General features: G+C 33.9%; 2 protein-coding genes across 8 annotated transcripts in view; both read left to right on the forward strand.

Moving 5' to 3' along the window:
• Nucleotides 1-17792, forward strand: part of LOC128029077 (guanylate cyclase soluble subunit alpha-2-like) — a 174570-nt gene that overhangs the window by 147390 nt on the left and 9388 nt on the right. The gene's annotated exons all lie outside the window — the stretch shown is intronic.
• LOC128029078 (platelet-derived growth factor D) overlaps nt 15088-17792 on the forward strand; it is a 28580-nt gene continuing 25875 nt past the window's right edge. For 3 of the 7 annotated variants that reach the window (XM_052616558.1, XM_052616557.1, XM_052616560.1), the window contains exon 1: nt 15098-15919. In XM_052616558.1, the coding sequence (XP_052472518.1) occupies nt 15703-15919 (217 nt within the window). In that variant the 5' untranslated portion in view covers nt 15098-15702. Of the gene's footprint in view, nt 15920-17792 lie in introns of all 7 variants that reach the window. The other 4 variants (XM_052616562.1, XM_052616556.1, XM_052616559.1 and 1 more) reach the window with 4 other exon arrangements.

Below are 17792 nucleotides of genomic sequence, written 5' to 3' on the forward strand. Positions count from 1 at the left end.
AGACAAAAGGTGATTCATATTTTCTGTAGCTCTCCAGTTTCAGTAATAAAAGCACAAACTGTTTTATCTTACCTGGAAGATTTCATTTGACTGTATGTTGTATATTTTTTAAATTAATTTTTACATTAAATGTATAAATTAGTTTGATTTGTTTAATATATATGTATATAGGTAAACAAGGTATATTATGTAATAACAAAATCATGCATTTAAAATAATATCTCATTATTTATTAATAATTATTTAGTTCATTTTAAAATAATAATTTTATTATTATAAAGATTTTAATATATTTGAATTATTTTGCCTTTATTTTGCTTGCATTACATTTTCTTATTTTTAACTTTTAATCGTAATCATAATTAATTCATGGTTTACAATTCATTAATAATAATAATAATATTTATTATTGTTATTATTATTACAACAACCTTAATATCAAAAAATATATTTCAATAAATTAAGTTTTTAGAACAATATTAGGGTGAGTAAATTTATTTATTTATTATTATATAAATGATGAGAAAAATATAATAAAGTTTTGTACTGACGCTCAACACACACACACACACACACATACATTGACGTGTGTGTTGTTTTGGCAGGCGTGTGTGAGATGGAGCTGAAGCTAGAAATAATTTTGCAAATGGAACTTCTGAGGAAATTTCAGGTGCTATTTGGACCCAAAAAAGTGTGAATCTCACAAAAACATGTCCAGGTTGTATTTCACCCCCAAAACCAAAACAAAAATGTGAGAAGTAATATGTTGGATATGGAAAATAAATCCTACTGAAACACTGCTAAAACTATAACCAAAAATATAAATCAAAAAACAGTATTTGAAATGACATAAACCCTAACTTTCTCATTTTTGCTATGTACAAATAATTAAAATTAAACAAGCTAAAGCTTAATAAAAAAAAAAAAACTATTGAAAAATGTAAATGTAAAAAATAATTAAACATACAAAAACATTAATGAATTTTTTTACATTTAAAAAACAGGAAATATTACAATATATACCTATTTAAATAAAATGTAAATAAATATATATAAATATTATTTTCGAAAATAAGTTTAGAATAGTAGATGTTGGACTCCTCCAGCGTGTTTTTATTATTATTATAATAATCATTTTACATAGTCTGAGACAACACTCTAAATGTGTTTTTCTACTTCAGAGTTCCCAGAATGCTGTTCAGTGCCATAATCAAACACAAACAATCTTCATAACTCATAGCATAACCAAGCACACAGAGACAAAATGCCACCCTTTGGTCTGCATGAATAATTAATAAGACTGGTTTTCACACATCAAGAGACGGAGCGATCTGATTGGCTACAAGCAGGACTCAAACAGCCTCAGGAAATTCCTGCTCTTTCATCACTATTTAGATATCTTGTATTTTGTTAAATGATCAACGTTTTTAATAAATCACTAGACACAAATAGAGCTAAAAAATTGGTAAGAATTTCATTTTAGAGTCATTAAGATATTATTATATTTTTTTAAAATGTATTTTCCTGTTCTATTTATTATTATTTATCTAATATTTCGAATTCGATTTTATTTGTTTATCTTCTGATTTCATTATAATTTTAGTAAAACGTTTAGTATTTTTATAGTTTTTTTTTTTTTAGTTTTTATTAATTCTAAAATTACATTATAGTTTGTTTTCATCTATTTCAGTACAGTATGCTAAACTAAATTAAAATAAGGAATTAAAATGCTGCAATAAAAAAATATATTTTATTTTATTTCAGTTAACGTCTATATATATATATATATATATATATATATATATATATACAAGAACCCTGAGTAAGAGTGCAGAAGACCTTAAAAATATTGATGAGAAATGTTCAAATTGAGATCTTTTTCAATTAAATCTCTTTTTGCTGAAAAGAAATACAACACAGGAAACAATTGAGGTATTCATTAGATTTCATTCACGTGAAATTAATAAAATGTGCTTTCTCCACCACAAATTCAAATATCATCTGCTCGGTGCACCGAGAGCATGCTGTAGTTATATGTGCATTAATGTGAGATGTTCTGTGAGCGGTTCTTGATCATGTTCTGCATCATGGCTTGGTTAGATCGAGTGCCCTGGGAGTGTAAATCCAGCTCCTGTCATGAGCGAGTGTGGAGAGGGAGGTTTGGTCTGATCATGTACGATATGTTATTATCCTCACAGGAATGCTTACAGCTGATGTTCACTGACCTGAAACACCAGCAGACAGATATATATCTGACAGAGAGGCTGCTGGGATACTAATGGAGGCGCAGAGGAGCATCAATGACGACTGATTGCTCACAGTGTTCTCAGAAGTTTGTCCTGTGAAGGTGTTCTCTATGTAATCTCAGTGTTTAGTTATATATTATTACTATTTATCCACAAAAGCTCATTTGTGATTTCCTTTTTCCTATAGAACACTTCTGCATCCTAGTTACCCAATCAGAACCCTCTGTGGACAAATCGAAGGATCTGATTGGCTGTAAATGAGCAGTCAGTCTCTTGCACACACACACACACACACACACACACACACATGCATATTCATATAGGAGCCTTCCCTTATGAAGTATTTATATATTAATACACAAAGTTGTGTTACTAAAGAGAGTCTCTAAGCTCTAATGCAGTATATATGTTCCATCTCATGCAGTTTCTTGTATTTTTCATCAAACGCTGAAAGCTGAAAGTCGTGTGTGTCGTTTCAATGCTGAAATCTCGCAGTGAGTCCCTGCTGTCGTGCTCTTAAAGTTGCTTGGTAACTGAGGAAGTGAAGCTTTCATACGACTTCTGACTGTGAGCATATGGTGCACACACACACACACACACATTTGTGAGAGAACTTGTGTGTTGATAGTCTCAATTATCTAACTGATTGTAGTAATTAATGAGTTAGACTGAGAGTGGAGACAGACATTAATAAAGACAATCAATCAAACAATCAATCAAATTGTTTTGTGTGTGCAATATATGCAATATATTAAGTGTCATAAATCGGTATGAAATTATTCAGTAGCATTTTGTATCGTCTGTATGTATGGGCTGTATTAATCTAGTGAATGTATCTATTTTTAAAAGAAATATGTACTTTTATTCATCAAGGATGCATCAAAAGCGACAGTGAAGACAGTTACAATGTTGCAAAAGGTTCTTTAGAACTTTTTATACATCAAAGTATGCTGAAAAACAAAATATATATCATTTTCCACAAAAATATGAACTGTTTTCAACATTGATAATTATCAGAAATGTTTCTTGAGCAGTAAATCATCATATAAGAATGATTTCAGAAGATGTGACTCTGAAGACTGGAGTAATGATGCTGAAAATACAGCTTTGATCACAAAAATAAATTACATTTTATAATATATTCACAAAAAAAAAAGCTATTTCGAATTGTAATAATATTTCACAATATTACTGATTTTACTGGAATTTTTCAAATAAATTATGTCTTTTCAAAAGCATTAAAAATTGTATTGACCCTAAACCGATAAAAATGAAAAATAGCATTACTTGTATTTAATGGAGTGAAGAAGTTTACATTAAATAATGTATATATTCCAGTATATATGAGTAGATATGTACTATAACTGAGACTGCAATTATGAATGAGGACATATGCCTGACTACACTAAGTGCTTTTTAATTTGACCAGTTGTTCCCGATGACATCATCTGACACTTGTCTAGGTGGACTCTGCTGGTTACCATGGCATTTAAGCAAAGAAAGTTTTTCGTTCCTACAAACGAAACTTGCTGTCACGACTTTAGTCCCTAACAACAGTAACATGCACAACCACGCAGTCACGAATCAACCCTAAACAAACCTCTAAATGAAGTTTATTATACATGTTCTGTAAATGAGACTTGATGATCTGTTGCTTAAAATAGCTGATGTTTTTCTCGTCGCCTCATCACTCTCGAGAACACACTGAAGTTTTAGTCAGTGTTGGTTTAAAGTGAACAGATTTACTCCTTACATGAAGCTCCACTCCAGCTGATCGACTTTAGTTGTTAAACTGACTCGATTTTACTTTGAATTGAGTTTATTGTAATCAGCTGTAACTGTTTTAGAGAGAGAGAGAGAGAGAGAAAAAACTTTATTAATCCCGAAAGGGAAACTGGTTTGCCACCAACTTAAAACATACTGCCAACAAGCACACCAAATAGCTAACACACATAAATAAATAATTCAACATTTAAAACCTATAAAAAACATGATTAAGAGACCAATGAGACATGATTATAACAAGATACAATTGCACAATTCAGAAATGCAGGGCAAAGAACAGACAGTGTTCTATTGATTTTGAATCTCAGTATTAAAGAGTACACCCCTCACATTTAAAACAAATATTTTAATATATCTTTTCATGTGACAACACTGAAGAAATTACACTTTGCTACAATGTAAAGTAGCGAGTGTACAGTTTGTATAACAGTGTAAATTTGCTGTCCTCTTAAAATAACTCAACACACAGCCATTAATGTCTAAACCACTGGCCACAAAATGAGTACACCCCTATATATAGTTTTTTTTTATTATTATTTCTTTGTAATGACAGTGGAGAGGGCGTGAGATGTCCTGTGAGATGCTGTAGTTAAGTATCATAATATACCGATATATCGGTATAAAATATATAAAGTACACACACACACACACACACACACACACATACATATATATTTAAGTAATGACAGTGGAGAGGACATGAGATGTCCCGTGAGAAGCTGTAGTTAAGTATCATAATATACCGATATATCGGTATAAAATATATAAAGTACACACACACACACACACACACAAACATACATATATATTTAAGTAATGACAATGGAGAGGACATGAGATGTCCTGTGAGATGCTGTAGTTAAGCATCATAATATACCGATATATCGGTATAAAATATATAAAGTACACACACACACACACACACACATACACACACACACACATACATATATATTTAAGTAATGACAGTGGAGAGGACATGAGATGTCCTGTGAGATGCTGTAGTTAAGCATCATAATATACCGATATATCGGTATAAAATATCTAAAGTACACACACACACACACACACACACACACACATACATATATATTTAAGTAATGACAGTGGAGAGGACATGAGATGTCCTGTGAGATGCTGTAGTTAAGAATCATAATATACCGATATATCGGTATAAAATATATAAAGTAAACACACACACACACACACGCACACGCACACACACACACATACATATATATTTAAGTAAAGGCAGTGGAGAGCATGTGAGGTGCCTTGTGAGATTCTGTAGTTGAATATCAGTCAGTCGGTGGAGAAATTAATGTGACTGAGAGTATCACTATTGCAGAAATGTAATAAAAGTCGTGTTGCCAAGGTAGGCTGCTCTCTAGGGTTTGTAAAAAAGCATCTGTCTGTATGAAAGTGTGTTGTGCTCCGCTTCCCTGCCAGTGAGGAATTAACACGAGCCGCTCTATGTTCCACTGGATTGCGATCAGTACGCTTCGTTCTGTTCTTTCATTTTCTGAGAGAGAGGAGATCTTTTCGGGCAGATGTCGAGTCACGGCTGTAAGCGAAAGTGTGAGATATGAGCAAGCTGGTTTGCATTAGAATCCAGAATGAGCAGGAGACATCCCTCTGGAGTTTGTTTACTAGAGGAATTGAAGCCGAAGGGTCGAGGCAGAATCATGAAAACATGAGCTGTATGAGTGCATCCAAATGTCTCTGTAAAAGAGAAAAACAGCTTCATATAGAGACAGAAAGTGCAGAAAGCTTTTTTCCAGCAGGGTTAAATTGGGTCGTGACCCTCAGACCATCACTTTCACACTGTCAGAGAGCAACACCGCTCACCACACATGTGCCAATGGGCTTTTAGCACGTTTGCTAGAGTAGATGTGTGTATTCAACTATTCATACACACTCATTCGTGCTGCATGAGACATAGAAATTGAGTTGATCTTGATCTTGATCTATTTAGAATTTGTACACATTTTCTTGAAACTGTGTTTGCGAATTTTAGACATTTTACTGGAATTCCAGTAAAAAAAAAAAAAAAATCATCAGTGAAATCATCAGTTTTTTCTTGATGTTAAAACCTGTACATGCACAAAATAAACGCTTATTAAGCAAGCTGACAGAACACAAGTAAATGTGTTTATATGCAGCGTGAAATCAGGGTTATGGGCAAAATCTACATCTGCTGATCAGGTTAAAGAACTTAAATGTGCAAGGTTTAAAGGTCATAAGTAAAGATCATTAACTGCCAATTACCAAATTTTTGCACACCTTTTCCTGCATTCAGACACGATTTCTCAGTGTTCACGTGTCTATTAAAATACATGCATATATATATATATATAGTCATTTAAAATTGAATATAGACACATACACAAATGTGTTCTGGTCCAGCAGGTGAAAATAGTTAGTCTGATTTCTTAGTAAAGTAGCAGTAGACTCTCCCGAACAATTCGAGGAATCATTCATGTCTGGGTTAGCGATCAGAGTGTTTGAAAACAAACAAATGTCAAATGATTTGTCCGTTTTAATTGGCTGCATGCAAGTAATCATCGTGGAATGAGATTATGTTTGAAACTGTACTAATGAATATTAATCTCTCAGCTCATTGATCCCAGTTTTGGCTCATTAGTATGTTGGTTTCTCACTGTGTGAAACAACAACATCTAATATCCACTCAGATAAACCAAGAGGCAAGAGGAGTGTGTTGTACTGTACGTCGAATTTATATTCTCAACACACAAAATATTCATTAAAAGTGGTGTCCGACCTAAAACTATGTGACTTGTTGAGTTGTGCTGATACTTCTCTAGTAAGCAAAGAGAGAATGTTTATATTTGGATTATAAATTAATTTTAAAAATATATTTGCACCCCACAAATATAGCAAATGGCATGGCACACACTATTGTACTGTAATTGTCGTATTTTTTACACATTAGAACTGGATCCGTAGAGAAAGAGAGACAGAGATTGAAGACTTTCATGGAGCCCTTACAGCTATAATGCATTAGAAATATCAGCTTACCACATTAAAAATACAGCCCTGTCAGCTTGTAGCTTTACATTAACACAGAAAAGCCATCTATCGCCCAGCCTTTTTATCTAAAACAGCCTAATGCTTCAGTCTAATGGGAAACTGGCACAGAATCACATGCATAAATAAACACAGAGAACATGTTTTTATTGCTCACAGGTTTCTCATTCGTAACCTGGATGAGTTTTGACTCGGATTTATCACAAATGAGTCTTCATTTCATCTCAAAGTTGACTCTGAAAAATATCTGAGATTTAAAAATTTGAGGTTTTTCTGACCTGTAGGGAGAGAGATATTATCGAACACAAAGGTTTCGTTCAGAACACAGCATGTTAATTTCTATGTGCTTTGTCTAATTAGCGTTACAGAACATAAAACATTTGAGCCTGAAGGATTTATGAATTTCATTGCTGTATTACAGGATTTAGAATCTAAATAATGACACACACACACACACACAGCGTGTCATAGCAATGTAATTAGTGGCATTTGCAGAATGAGATGATTATGTTAAACGGTGTTTAATGCTTTGGACAGAATGATTGCGTCTATAGTAATTATGGTCAAATGGTTTATTACTGAACATTACTGTCACACACACACACACACACACACACACACACACACACACTGAAACAGAGGAGAGCAAACAGTTAAACACAGAATATAAACACTAACAGAATTTAGGTATGTTAATATAAATAAAAAAAACAATTGTGTTTAACAAGTACATACAAGAGTTTTGGGCATTATACATTAATTTTAAATATATGTTAAATATATATAATATTAAATGTTTATATATTTGACCCTGTGGCACAAACCCAGTCATAATTGTCAATCTTTAAAAAATGTGATTTATGCATCATCTAAAAAGCTGAATAATCATCTTTTCATTGATGTATGGTTTGTTAGGATCAGACAATATTTGGATACAACTATTTGAAAATCTAGAATCTGAGGGTGTAAAAAAATCGAAATATTGAGAAAATCGTCTTTAAAGTTGTCCAAATGAAGTTCTTAGCAATGCATATTATTAATCAAATGGAACATGAACTTTACTTAATATCCTTATGATTTTTGACATAAAAGAAAATTCAAATAATGTTAACCCCTACAATGTATTTTTTTTTATTCTTCTTCTAACAAGAAGCAGAAACGTACAAGTATAAATAATAGTAAAAGAAAGAATAATTTTATATGTAGCATTATATATATATATATATATATATATATATATATATATATATATATATATATATATTATTTTTTTATGTACAATTAAAAAAAAAATTATATAAGTGTATGTGTGTGTTTTTATGATGTCATGTGATCTAAACCCCTGAGATCTGTGTGTGTTTGATAACGTTCTGGTACTGAGTGTGTATGGACCCTGTGAATCTGAACACAACTTCTTTCCTCTCTGTTCTTCCCTCCATCCGTAGAAAGAAAGAGAGAGAGAGAGAGAGAGAGGGAGGCGGGGCAGTTCGAGGCTCTCTGCAGTAGGACGCTCGTTGAATAAAGAACAGATCTCGCACACACACACACACACACACACTGATGTGTGCCCTATTGTAGTGCTGTGTGTGTGTGTGGATCTGAGTCTGCATTCAGAGGGACCCTTATCTCTCTGTTTAATTCAGTTAGAGTGAAGCACATAAACTCGTTACACACTCCACTTTAATTAACTGAAGTAGAAAAGAGACTGAGCGAGCGAGCATTGTGCCTCTGTTTTGTTCTGTCATCTCTCCGAAGTTTGTGCGATAAAGATCATCCATTTATTGATTCTTCTGCACAACAAAAGATGAGGAAAGTCAGACGCGGTCACAAACACACACAGACAGCAGACCACAGGACTCTCCTTCTTCCTTCTTATCTTGCCTTTTATCTTACTGTATGTAAAATTATCCCAATTTTTGAACATTACTGAGATTTACATATTTTGGAAAGCTGTAAGATCTTATTTCAAATCATGCATTACAGCGATTTTAACATGGTTGAGGGAGTAAAATCATGGGGAAGGTTTTTGCTTTAATAAAATAATGCTGATATAATAGCAATAACATAAAAATGACACTATTTTGATTAATTTCGATCCATAATTTAAGTTTTTCAATAAATAGTTACAAAAAAAAATCATAAACAATTCTTCCACCATGTAATGTAGTGTAAGTCATTAGTCTAGATTTTGTTAAATAGCAAAGAAGCAGAAAATGCAGTCGCAGGTGTATTTTATTATATTCCAGTTGGAAGTGGAATTATTGTTTTTAAAATATGCTATACATGGAATATGCCTTTGAATATGCATAATTTAGAGTCTATATACCGTAACACCTCAAATAAAAACCGGTAGTCAAATAAACGCCGGGCTTCTTATTGAGAATGAGGAGTTGTCGTCGTAGCACAAAGATGGGGTCGGGTGCACGTGTGACCTCAAACCTCCCAGATCAGATTCTTATTGGTTCAGATGAAATAAAAGATAAAGCAGTCATAGTCAATCAGTTTAATAAACACTTTATTCAGACTGGATTCATATTTAATCAAACCGTAAATAAATCTGTCCCATGTCCAGCCATGTCAGCATCTGAAAATGTAAAACAGCAATTGTTTAATTTTAAACCGATTTCAGTTTCAGAAGTTCATGAAGCCCTCAGAGACATTGATCACAAAAAGTCAGCAGGTACAGATAATCTGGATCCCTTTCTGTTAAAAGTGGCAGCTGATAGTATTGCTGCACCCATAGCGCATATTTTTAATTTGAGTCTTCTTTCTATCTCCATTCCTGAAAGTTGGAAAGCAGCCTATGTTCTCCCTTTACATAAAGGTGGAGATCCATCAGAATTGAATAATTACCGTCCAATATCAAAACTTTCTGTTTTGTCAAAGATCTTGGAATCATTTGTGAATGTACAGTTAAAACAGTCTTTGACTGACAAAAATATTTTAAATGATTTTCAGTCAGGGTTCAGAAGTTCGTAGCGGGTTCGTGAATCATTTGAGTCAGTTTGTGGATCGCAAATAATTTGAATCAGTTCGGGAGTTCATAGCGGAATAGCGAATCATTTGAGTCAGTTTGGGGATCGTGAATCATTTGAGTCAGTTTGGGGATCGTGAATCATTTGAGTCAGTTTGGGGATCGCGAATCATTTCAATCAGTTCGGGAGTTCAAAGCGGGTTCGCGAATCATTTGATATATATATTATTTTTATAATTTATTATATATACTATATATATATATATATATATATATATATATATATATATATATATATATTTCTAAATAGCTTACATTTATTTTATTTTATAAATATATTTAGTTGCTAAGGCAGCATTTTTTATTTTAGTTTAATTTAGGTTTTTCATATAAAATGTATATTTTATTTTATGTTATTTCAGATTTCAATTAACAAAAATGTTTTTAATAGTTTTAGCTTTAGTTTTAGTTTTAAACTAGTAAACCATGAGCGGGTCATACAGTATGACACAGTTGTTGTTGTTTTGTTTTGTTTTTTTGCTCTTTTTTTTTTTGCTTTATCAATAATACAAAAGAAAAAAAATTGAAAAGATGTCTCTGGTTTGCTGCAAATACCCAGTGAATCTACCTGTACATTAAAAAGACAAACATCATTCCACAACATTCCACATTTCTGACTAAAGCTTTTTGTATTTTTCTTTTGTAATACTTTCTGGAATAATCTTCCACAGTAAGTTCATTACGGTAAATGCTATTTGTTCCTTTAATCATTCTGAATCTGTGGATGGCTCTGCTGTACTGTATTGTATGGGTGTTCAGTGTCTGTGATAATGCTTCTGACTGAAGAGTTGTTATTTGTGTGGTGGATTTCATCAGGAACAACAACAACAACAAAAGTCTGATCCGCTCTTTCTGTACCTAGATTAGAATTTTTTATATATACGTTTCACTATTGAATTAATTACACTGAACATTATTTATTGAGCACTGGTTTTATCAATGTTTTAATCTAAAACATTAGATTTATTTTTTGTCAATTTGTTATGTGCTTTTTTCATTTTAAATAATGTTTTGCCATGCAAAAGTGAAAAAGAAGTCTCTACTGCTCACCAAGGCTGCATATATGATTAATATGGTAAAAACAGGAAAATATTATTACAATTTAAGTTTTTTATGTGAATATTAAGTTAAACTGTATATTATTTCCGTGATGCTCCGCTGTATTTCCAGCATCATTCCTCCAGTCTTCAGTGTCACATGATCTTCAGAAATCAGAATAATATGATGATTTACTGCTCAAGATACATTTCTGATTATTATCAGTGTTGAAAACAGTTGTGTTGCACAATATCTTTGTGGAATACAGGATTCACAGATGAATAGAAAGTTCGAAAGAACAGCATTCATTTGTAATATAATTTTTTTTATATATAAATGCCTTTACTGTGACATTTAATGCATCCTTGCTGAATATAATTCCTTCTTTTTTTTTCCTTAATATTGCTGACTCATCTAGGATGTATATTAAGCTCGTCGGAATCCATGATTGCATTATGCATGGGATAAATATGATGTTGCTTTAAAATAGTGATAAGAAAGCCTCTTATAGGCATAATGACATCACCGTCTACCTTTTAAACAGCCTTTGCATCTTCAGTGCACCTAAGAAGCCTTAAGAAACGCCATGTGTGTGTGTGTGTGTCATGGATAGAGAAGGAAGCAGAATAGAGACAGACCTTCAAGGTCACTGCACCAACACACACACACACACACACACACACACACACACACAACCTAAGATGCCTCTTTAACCAAAGTCCTGTCTGAAGCTTATGCTAATTGAGAGTCTTAGCCAATTGCATTGTGTCCAGTCCTAAAAATTTTGATTATGAGCCATTTTAAATGATGGACTGATGAACTATCTAATTAAGGCTGCAGAGCGACTGAAGACTGTGTGTGTGTGTGTGTGTGTGTGTGTGTGTGTGTGTGTGTGTTTAAGTTACATAGTCAGCATTTTTCCCGCCATCTGGCAGGAACACAGGTGAGATCTGATTGAATTAAGCTAATGCGATAACCACACACACAGCGAGCCGAGATACTTTTTATTCACATTCATCTATTCATGTTTGCTTAGTGTTGATGGTAATTAAAACTGATTCTATTTACAGATATTTATCGCCCATCAGGACGTAAGAAACCATACGAATCCACTCAGTAGTCTCGCTCAATAACCCTCTGCACGTGTCTGAGAGTCTCTTCAGATGAGGTTTGAGCTCTCACCTTCCCTCAGATTTATCTAGCAGGAGATTCGACTCTGTAAATCACACACAGAAACTGATCTTGATGGGAAGCTAAAAATGAACGAGTGTGGGACTAAACACGCATGTGCAGCTCTTGGGTCCGTATGCAATAAATGTAAGGTCTGTTTATATTTCGTACCGTGCAATACAAGCTTAGGCCAGGAAGATGCACACTGGTCAATGCACTGCATGCTGTGGCTCTAATAAACCTCAGTCCTCAAGGGGGCGCTAGAGTTTCCTGCAGATGTCTGTCGTTATTAATCCAGATGTTGTTCTGCAGGTGATGGTTGCATTTTAGCATTCCTACTCGGTGTTGCATGCTGCCATCTTATTTATTTATTTATTTATATAAAATAATATTTTTTATTTTTATAAATAATCTTTTCAAGCCATTATTACTATATAAATATATTTCATATTTACGCAATTTATTATATGTTTCTTTCTAGAATTTGTTTATAATATAATATAATATCATTTTTTATAACTACTTGATTTCCAAATAATTAATATATTTTTATATTTTTACAATCTCATATTTCACAATTCCATGTTATTACTTTATTTTTATATTATTTTCTAATATAATCTCTAATTTCCTAATTAACACCTAAGTATTATTATTATATTTGTATATTAATTATTTTTTATAATATTTCACACGTTATAGGCCTGATGATTTAATTTCCAAATAATTGTTAATATGATTTATATACTTTTTAAACAATATAATACAATATTTCATATTTATATATTTATGTAATACACTTTTATAATATAATCTTATATTTCTCATATTTCTTCATTTAATTTCCATGCCTTTAATTTATTTTATATTATTTTTATGACCTCTAATTTCAACTATTATTAATATGTCTAGTTTTTATTAATAAATCTAATATATCTAGTATTTTAATTATCACAAATATAGTTAAATATTAATTATTTGTGAAATAATTCACATTTCATAATTACTTGATTGCCAAATAATATTCATATAATTTTATATCATTTTATCATTGTATAATCCCAAGTTAATACTCATTTTATTTTATTTTATTTTATAATGTATAATCTCATATCTTTTTGTCCATCTGAAGCAAGACGGACTGGATGGAGTGTAATTTTCGTTAGTAGTGAATACATTTCATGCTTTACCTGTTATTGTCTTGCTAAAGGCTTCAGGAGCTTTAACCCATGATATAATTACAGATCTGACTGATCATGTGACTTCTGCCATAAAACCACCCCCTGCTTTATGTTCTTTATGTCTCCCATGTCAAGCTTGTGTGTGTGTGTTGCTCTTTGTGAATAATTAGGAGTTTGCAGTTGTTCAGTGCCACACTGGGCGCCTTTGATTACGATGTCGCCGCTGAGGAATCCTGTGGAATGTGTCGGAATGCTGCGGGAATCCGGGAATCATTCCAGACTGTCTGAGCGTTAACCCTTTCAGAGAGAGAGAGAGAGAGAAAACTATTTTTTTTTTAAAAGCATAAAAAATTACACATGTAACTCCTAGATAAAACACTCATTAGATGTGCTGTCCATTAGTGTAGCTGTGCAAATGTGTGTTTAGCGCAAAGGGAGAATATAAACAGGCTGTTTCCTGTACAAACACATTTAGATAAACTGTGTGAGAGAGAGAGAAATATAAAGACATGAAGATAAACATCAGGATGTACGCTAGAGTTTCTGTGTCAACACTATGAAGACTGGCCCTGCTTACCCACAACACCTCACACACACAAGCACACACACCTCACACAAGGCGTCCCTCAGGAGGTAAATCGTGACACACCCTGAGCTCAGAACAGGATCGGGCCGGGAATAGCGGGCACAGTCTGGATCAGACCAGCTTTATTACCCTCACTCAGGCCTAGACCTGATTTCTGAGGGGTTTCCTGAGATTTAGCACTAAATGTATGTGAGAGACTGCCATGAACAAGTCATATCCGTTCGCCGTCATTTTTACGGATGATATCATCTCTTGTGTCCTGCTGAAATCTATATTTAGATTCATATTAAATGTTTACACACTTACACTTAATGAATTCACATAATCTCTAATCTAATTGTTATTGCAGCCAGAGTTTCATTAAGCAAATAAGTTCAAATTGCATGAGATATGTGCTTTAAGGGAATGACTAAAGCAATGCATTTTGTGCATCCAAATTCTAGGAATTTATAAGTTATTCACATTTTAATAGTTAATATGTTCTCTTTGGAAATGACTATAAATGCTTACAAGTTCAGAAATGTAAAATATTTCTGCATTGAGAACTTAAACCACATCTCATATTGCACATGCTATCCCACAATGCATTGCGCTCAACTTGACATTTGACATTTCAACTTGACCTTTCATTTCCAGTGACAAACGGGCAGAACTGTAATTTTAACATCAATGCATTTTAAATAGAATTAAAAATGCTTAATAATCTAATCCTTATCTAATTATGTAATGATTGTGATGATAATTTTAATTTAAAAAAAAATATATTGCTTTCAAACTTTAACATAAAACTGCAGACCAACATAGGTGAATTTTAAGATGATATTTTTTTTTAATAAATATTTAGAAATAAATATTACATTCAAACTGAAACTGAAAATATGTGAATTCTGAGTTGATAAATGGACGTAACTTGCGCAATCTTTGCACAGTGCATATATCACATAAGTAGCCTAGTATGCAGTGTAGAAAGTAGCGAGTTATTATTCCATAGCAGACACAGCCAATAATTCAGATCCCAGAGCGGAAATGACCTCATTTGATAAGGCGCAATTGTTCATGAGGAAGCCCTTAAGTAAGCACTTGTTAAACTATACTCCTTGCCATTAGACTTTGGAAACACTCTAATAACTCATTGAGGAAGAGTTTGAACACTGAATTCAAGTCATGGCCTGCAGTTTGCTGCATGTTTGAATCCCGTTGTTTCTCCTCAGGGAAGCTCAAAACTTTCCTCGCGGCGAAACAAACAGGAAAAGTGTGGCAGCGTTACGCACCGAGGGAAAGTATTCCAGCAAACACTCAGTAAAACGCGCCCCACGGGTGTTATTTCCTCGTCCTGACTGGATGAAAGGGGACCAGCCCTCCTGGGCTTCCTTTCTTTCTCCTTCCATCTCTCAGCAGCGCACCACCCCGATCTTTCAGCCGGAGTTTGATGTGTGAACTCTGGGAGTCCCTCGGCACCGCGCGCGTGAGAGTTGCCAGGTCACTTTTCTCGCGTCCTCGGGTTTCCGTCAATGTTTAAGGAATGGAAAGTATTCTGTTGGAATTATAAGCTCGGGGTCAAACGGGACAGAAGCAGATAAAGTCGGAGGTTTTGGATTCCGCGGCTTGGTTTATATGCACCGGTTCTCCGGATCCACGGACGCTCTGCGCTGCGGTGGAAAGCCCGGGTCCATGCGGCGCTTCTGGGTCACGGATCAGCGGGCGGCTCGGTTCCAGATCATGTGGCTGCTCGTGTGCTCCTTCATGGCGGTGCTGAGCGGTGAGAACTACGCCACACAGGCCCAGGTGATGTCCTCCAGAGCCCTGAGGACCTCAAACACACGCAGCAGTGGTGAGTTCTGAAGATCCGGTGACCCTAAAAGTATTAGGGCCATTAGAAATGTCATCTTAACTCAAAACCTCCCGTTTTCAATCTTTTTCAAGTCTCACTGTCTTCTGAATCTACTTTTTCGTGCATGTATGAAGTCTCAGGTTCACACAGGTGTTCTAGCTATAGCAGGTGTAGTGGTTCATCATGTTCTAGTTCCCCTCTAAACATGTATGTTCTAAGAACGTTTTACTAACGTTCCCTGTAAGTTATGTACACGTTATTTCTGATCGTTCTCTGAAAACCTGTTTTCTTGGTGATGCGCATGTAAGCTTTTGCAAACATGTTCGTAATGTTACATTTGAATGTTCTCTGAACGTTCTGAAACAAGTAGCATCATTTAAAAAAATGTTAGACAAACATTCATTTAGAATGTTTAAAAAACAACAACACGCGTTACGTGAACATTCTATTTTTTTATAATTTTGTAACCATGATGCGAACGTTTTAGAATGTTCAGAGGACATCCAAAAGTGACAAGTAGAAACGTTTAAAGAATGTTCAACTCAAACATTTCAGAAAAATTATGCATTAAATGTAACGATCTATTGAGATTATATTTCGAATATATATATATATATATATATATATATATATATATATATATATATATATTATTTTTTTTTTTTTATTATTTTTTTTAAGTTTAAAAAACAAAAACTTGTTTCCTTGGTTGTGCAAACGTTAAGGGAACGTTTCCTTCGAATGTTCTCTGAGCCTTCTTTAACATTTAATAAACGTTAGATGAATGTTCAACTAAAACATTAAAGAGTCTTAGAACATTATTAAACAAAGTAATTAAGTCGCTTTGGATAAAAGCGTCTGCTAAATGAATAAATGTAAATGTAAACAACAAATAAAGCTGACTGAAAATTCCACTAACATTTGTGCATAACTTTTAAGGGAACCTTGCCAAAACAATAAGCAAGCATTAACTGTATTTGTGCATTCATTGTCATCACCAGATATATATTTTTTATAATTTCAAACCATGCATTACTGTGCATGTAAAAAATAGCGTGTGCTGTTTATTTACAATAAGTCACTTGTATTTTATTATCCAATGCGGTGACATTTAGACATTTTCTAGCTGAAATACTTTCACAGCACTGGCTTAAAATTCATTGCAAAACCCTTGAGACAAGTGCCACGAGTTCAGCTCCGAGCTCTTCCCTTGATATATTGTGATTTTTGTGAATGACATTCAGAGATTTTGAAGCGCTGCAGATGCTTTCTGTGGATGTGAGCGGGCATGAATGTTCCTCAGTTTTGGTTGATGTTGTGATCAGCTGAAGCCTGTTATGACAGGTCTGCAGCTCTCGTCTCTGCTCTTGTGTCACATGACTGATCTCTTCTCTGCACTGAGAGTGAGTGAGTGTGATGAGAGGATACCTGCAGTGAATGTTCAGATGTGATGTGTGTGTGTGTGTGTGCCCCAGACATCAGTGTTGAGGAAACTTGTATGGAATTTCCCATAACACACACACTTCTTGGATTGTTGCAGGAATTGTTGTTCCTGTAGCATTGTGTGTGTGTGTGTGTGTGTGTGTGTATCTTTTGCATGTAGTCTGATTTTTTATGTGTACATGAAGAAAAAGTCCTTACTGTAAATGTTTGAAGGTGTTTCCGTTTAGTCGTGTGCATCAGCCTGTTTTCTGTCTTTTCTCCATGCAGACAGGAAGTTGTGTCTTTACTCAGCACATTTCTGTCTGTATCTGACACACCGCTGTCTGCGAGCACACATTCATCATTTCTAACAGAAAACACATCAGGCTTCAGTTATTCACTGTGTGTGTGTGTGTGTGTGTGTGTGTGTGTGTGTGTGTGAGTTTGAAAC

The sequence above is a fragment of the Carassius gibelio genome, chromosome A15 (genome assembly GCF_023724105.1).
Source record: "Carassius gibelio isolate Cgi1373 ecotype wild population from Czech Republic chromosome A15, carGib1.2-hapl.c, whole genome shotgun sequence".
Lineage (NCBI taxonomy): Eukaryota > Metazoa > Chordata > Actinopteri > Cypriniformes > Cyprinidae > Carassius > Carassius gibelio.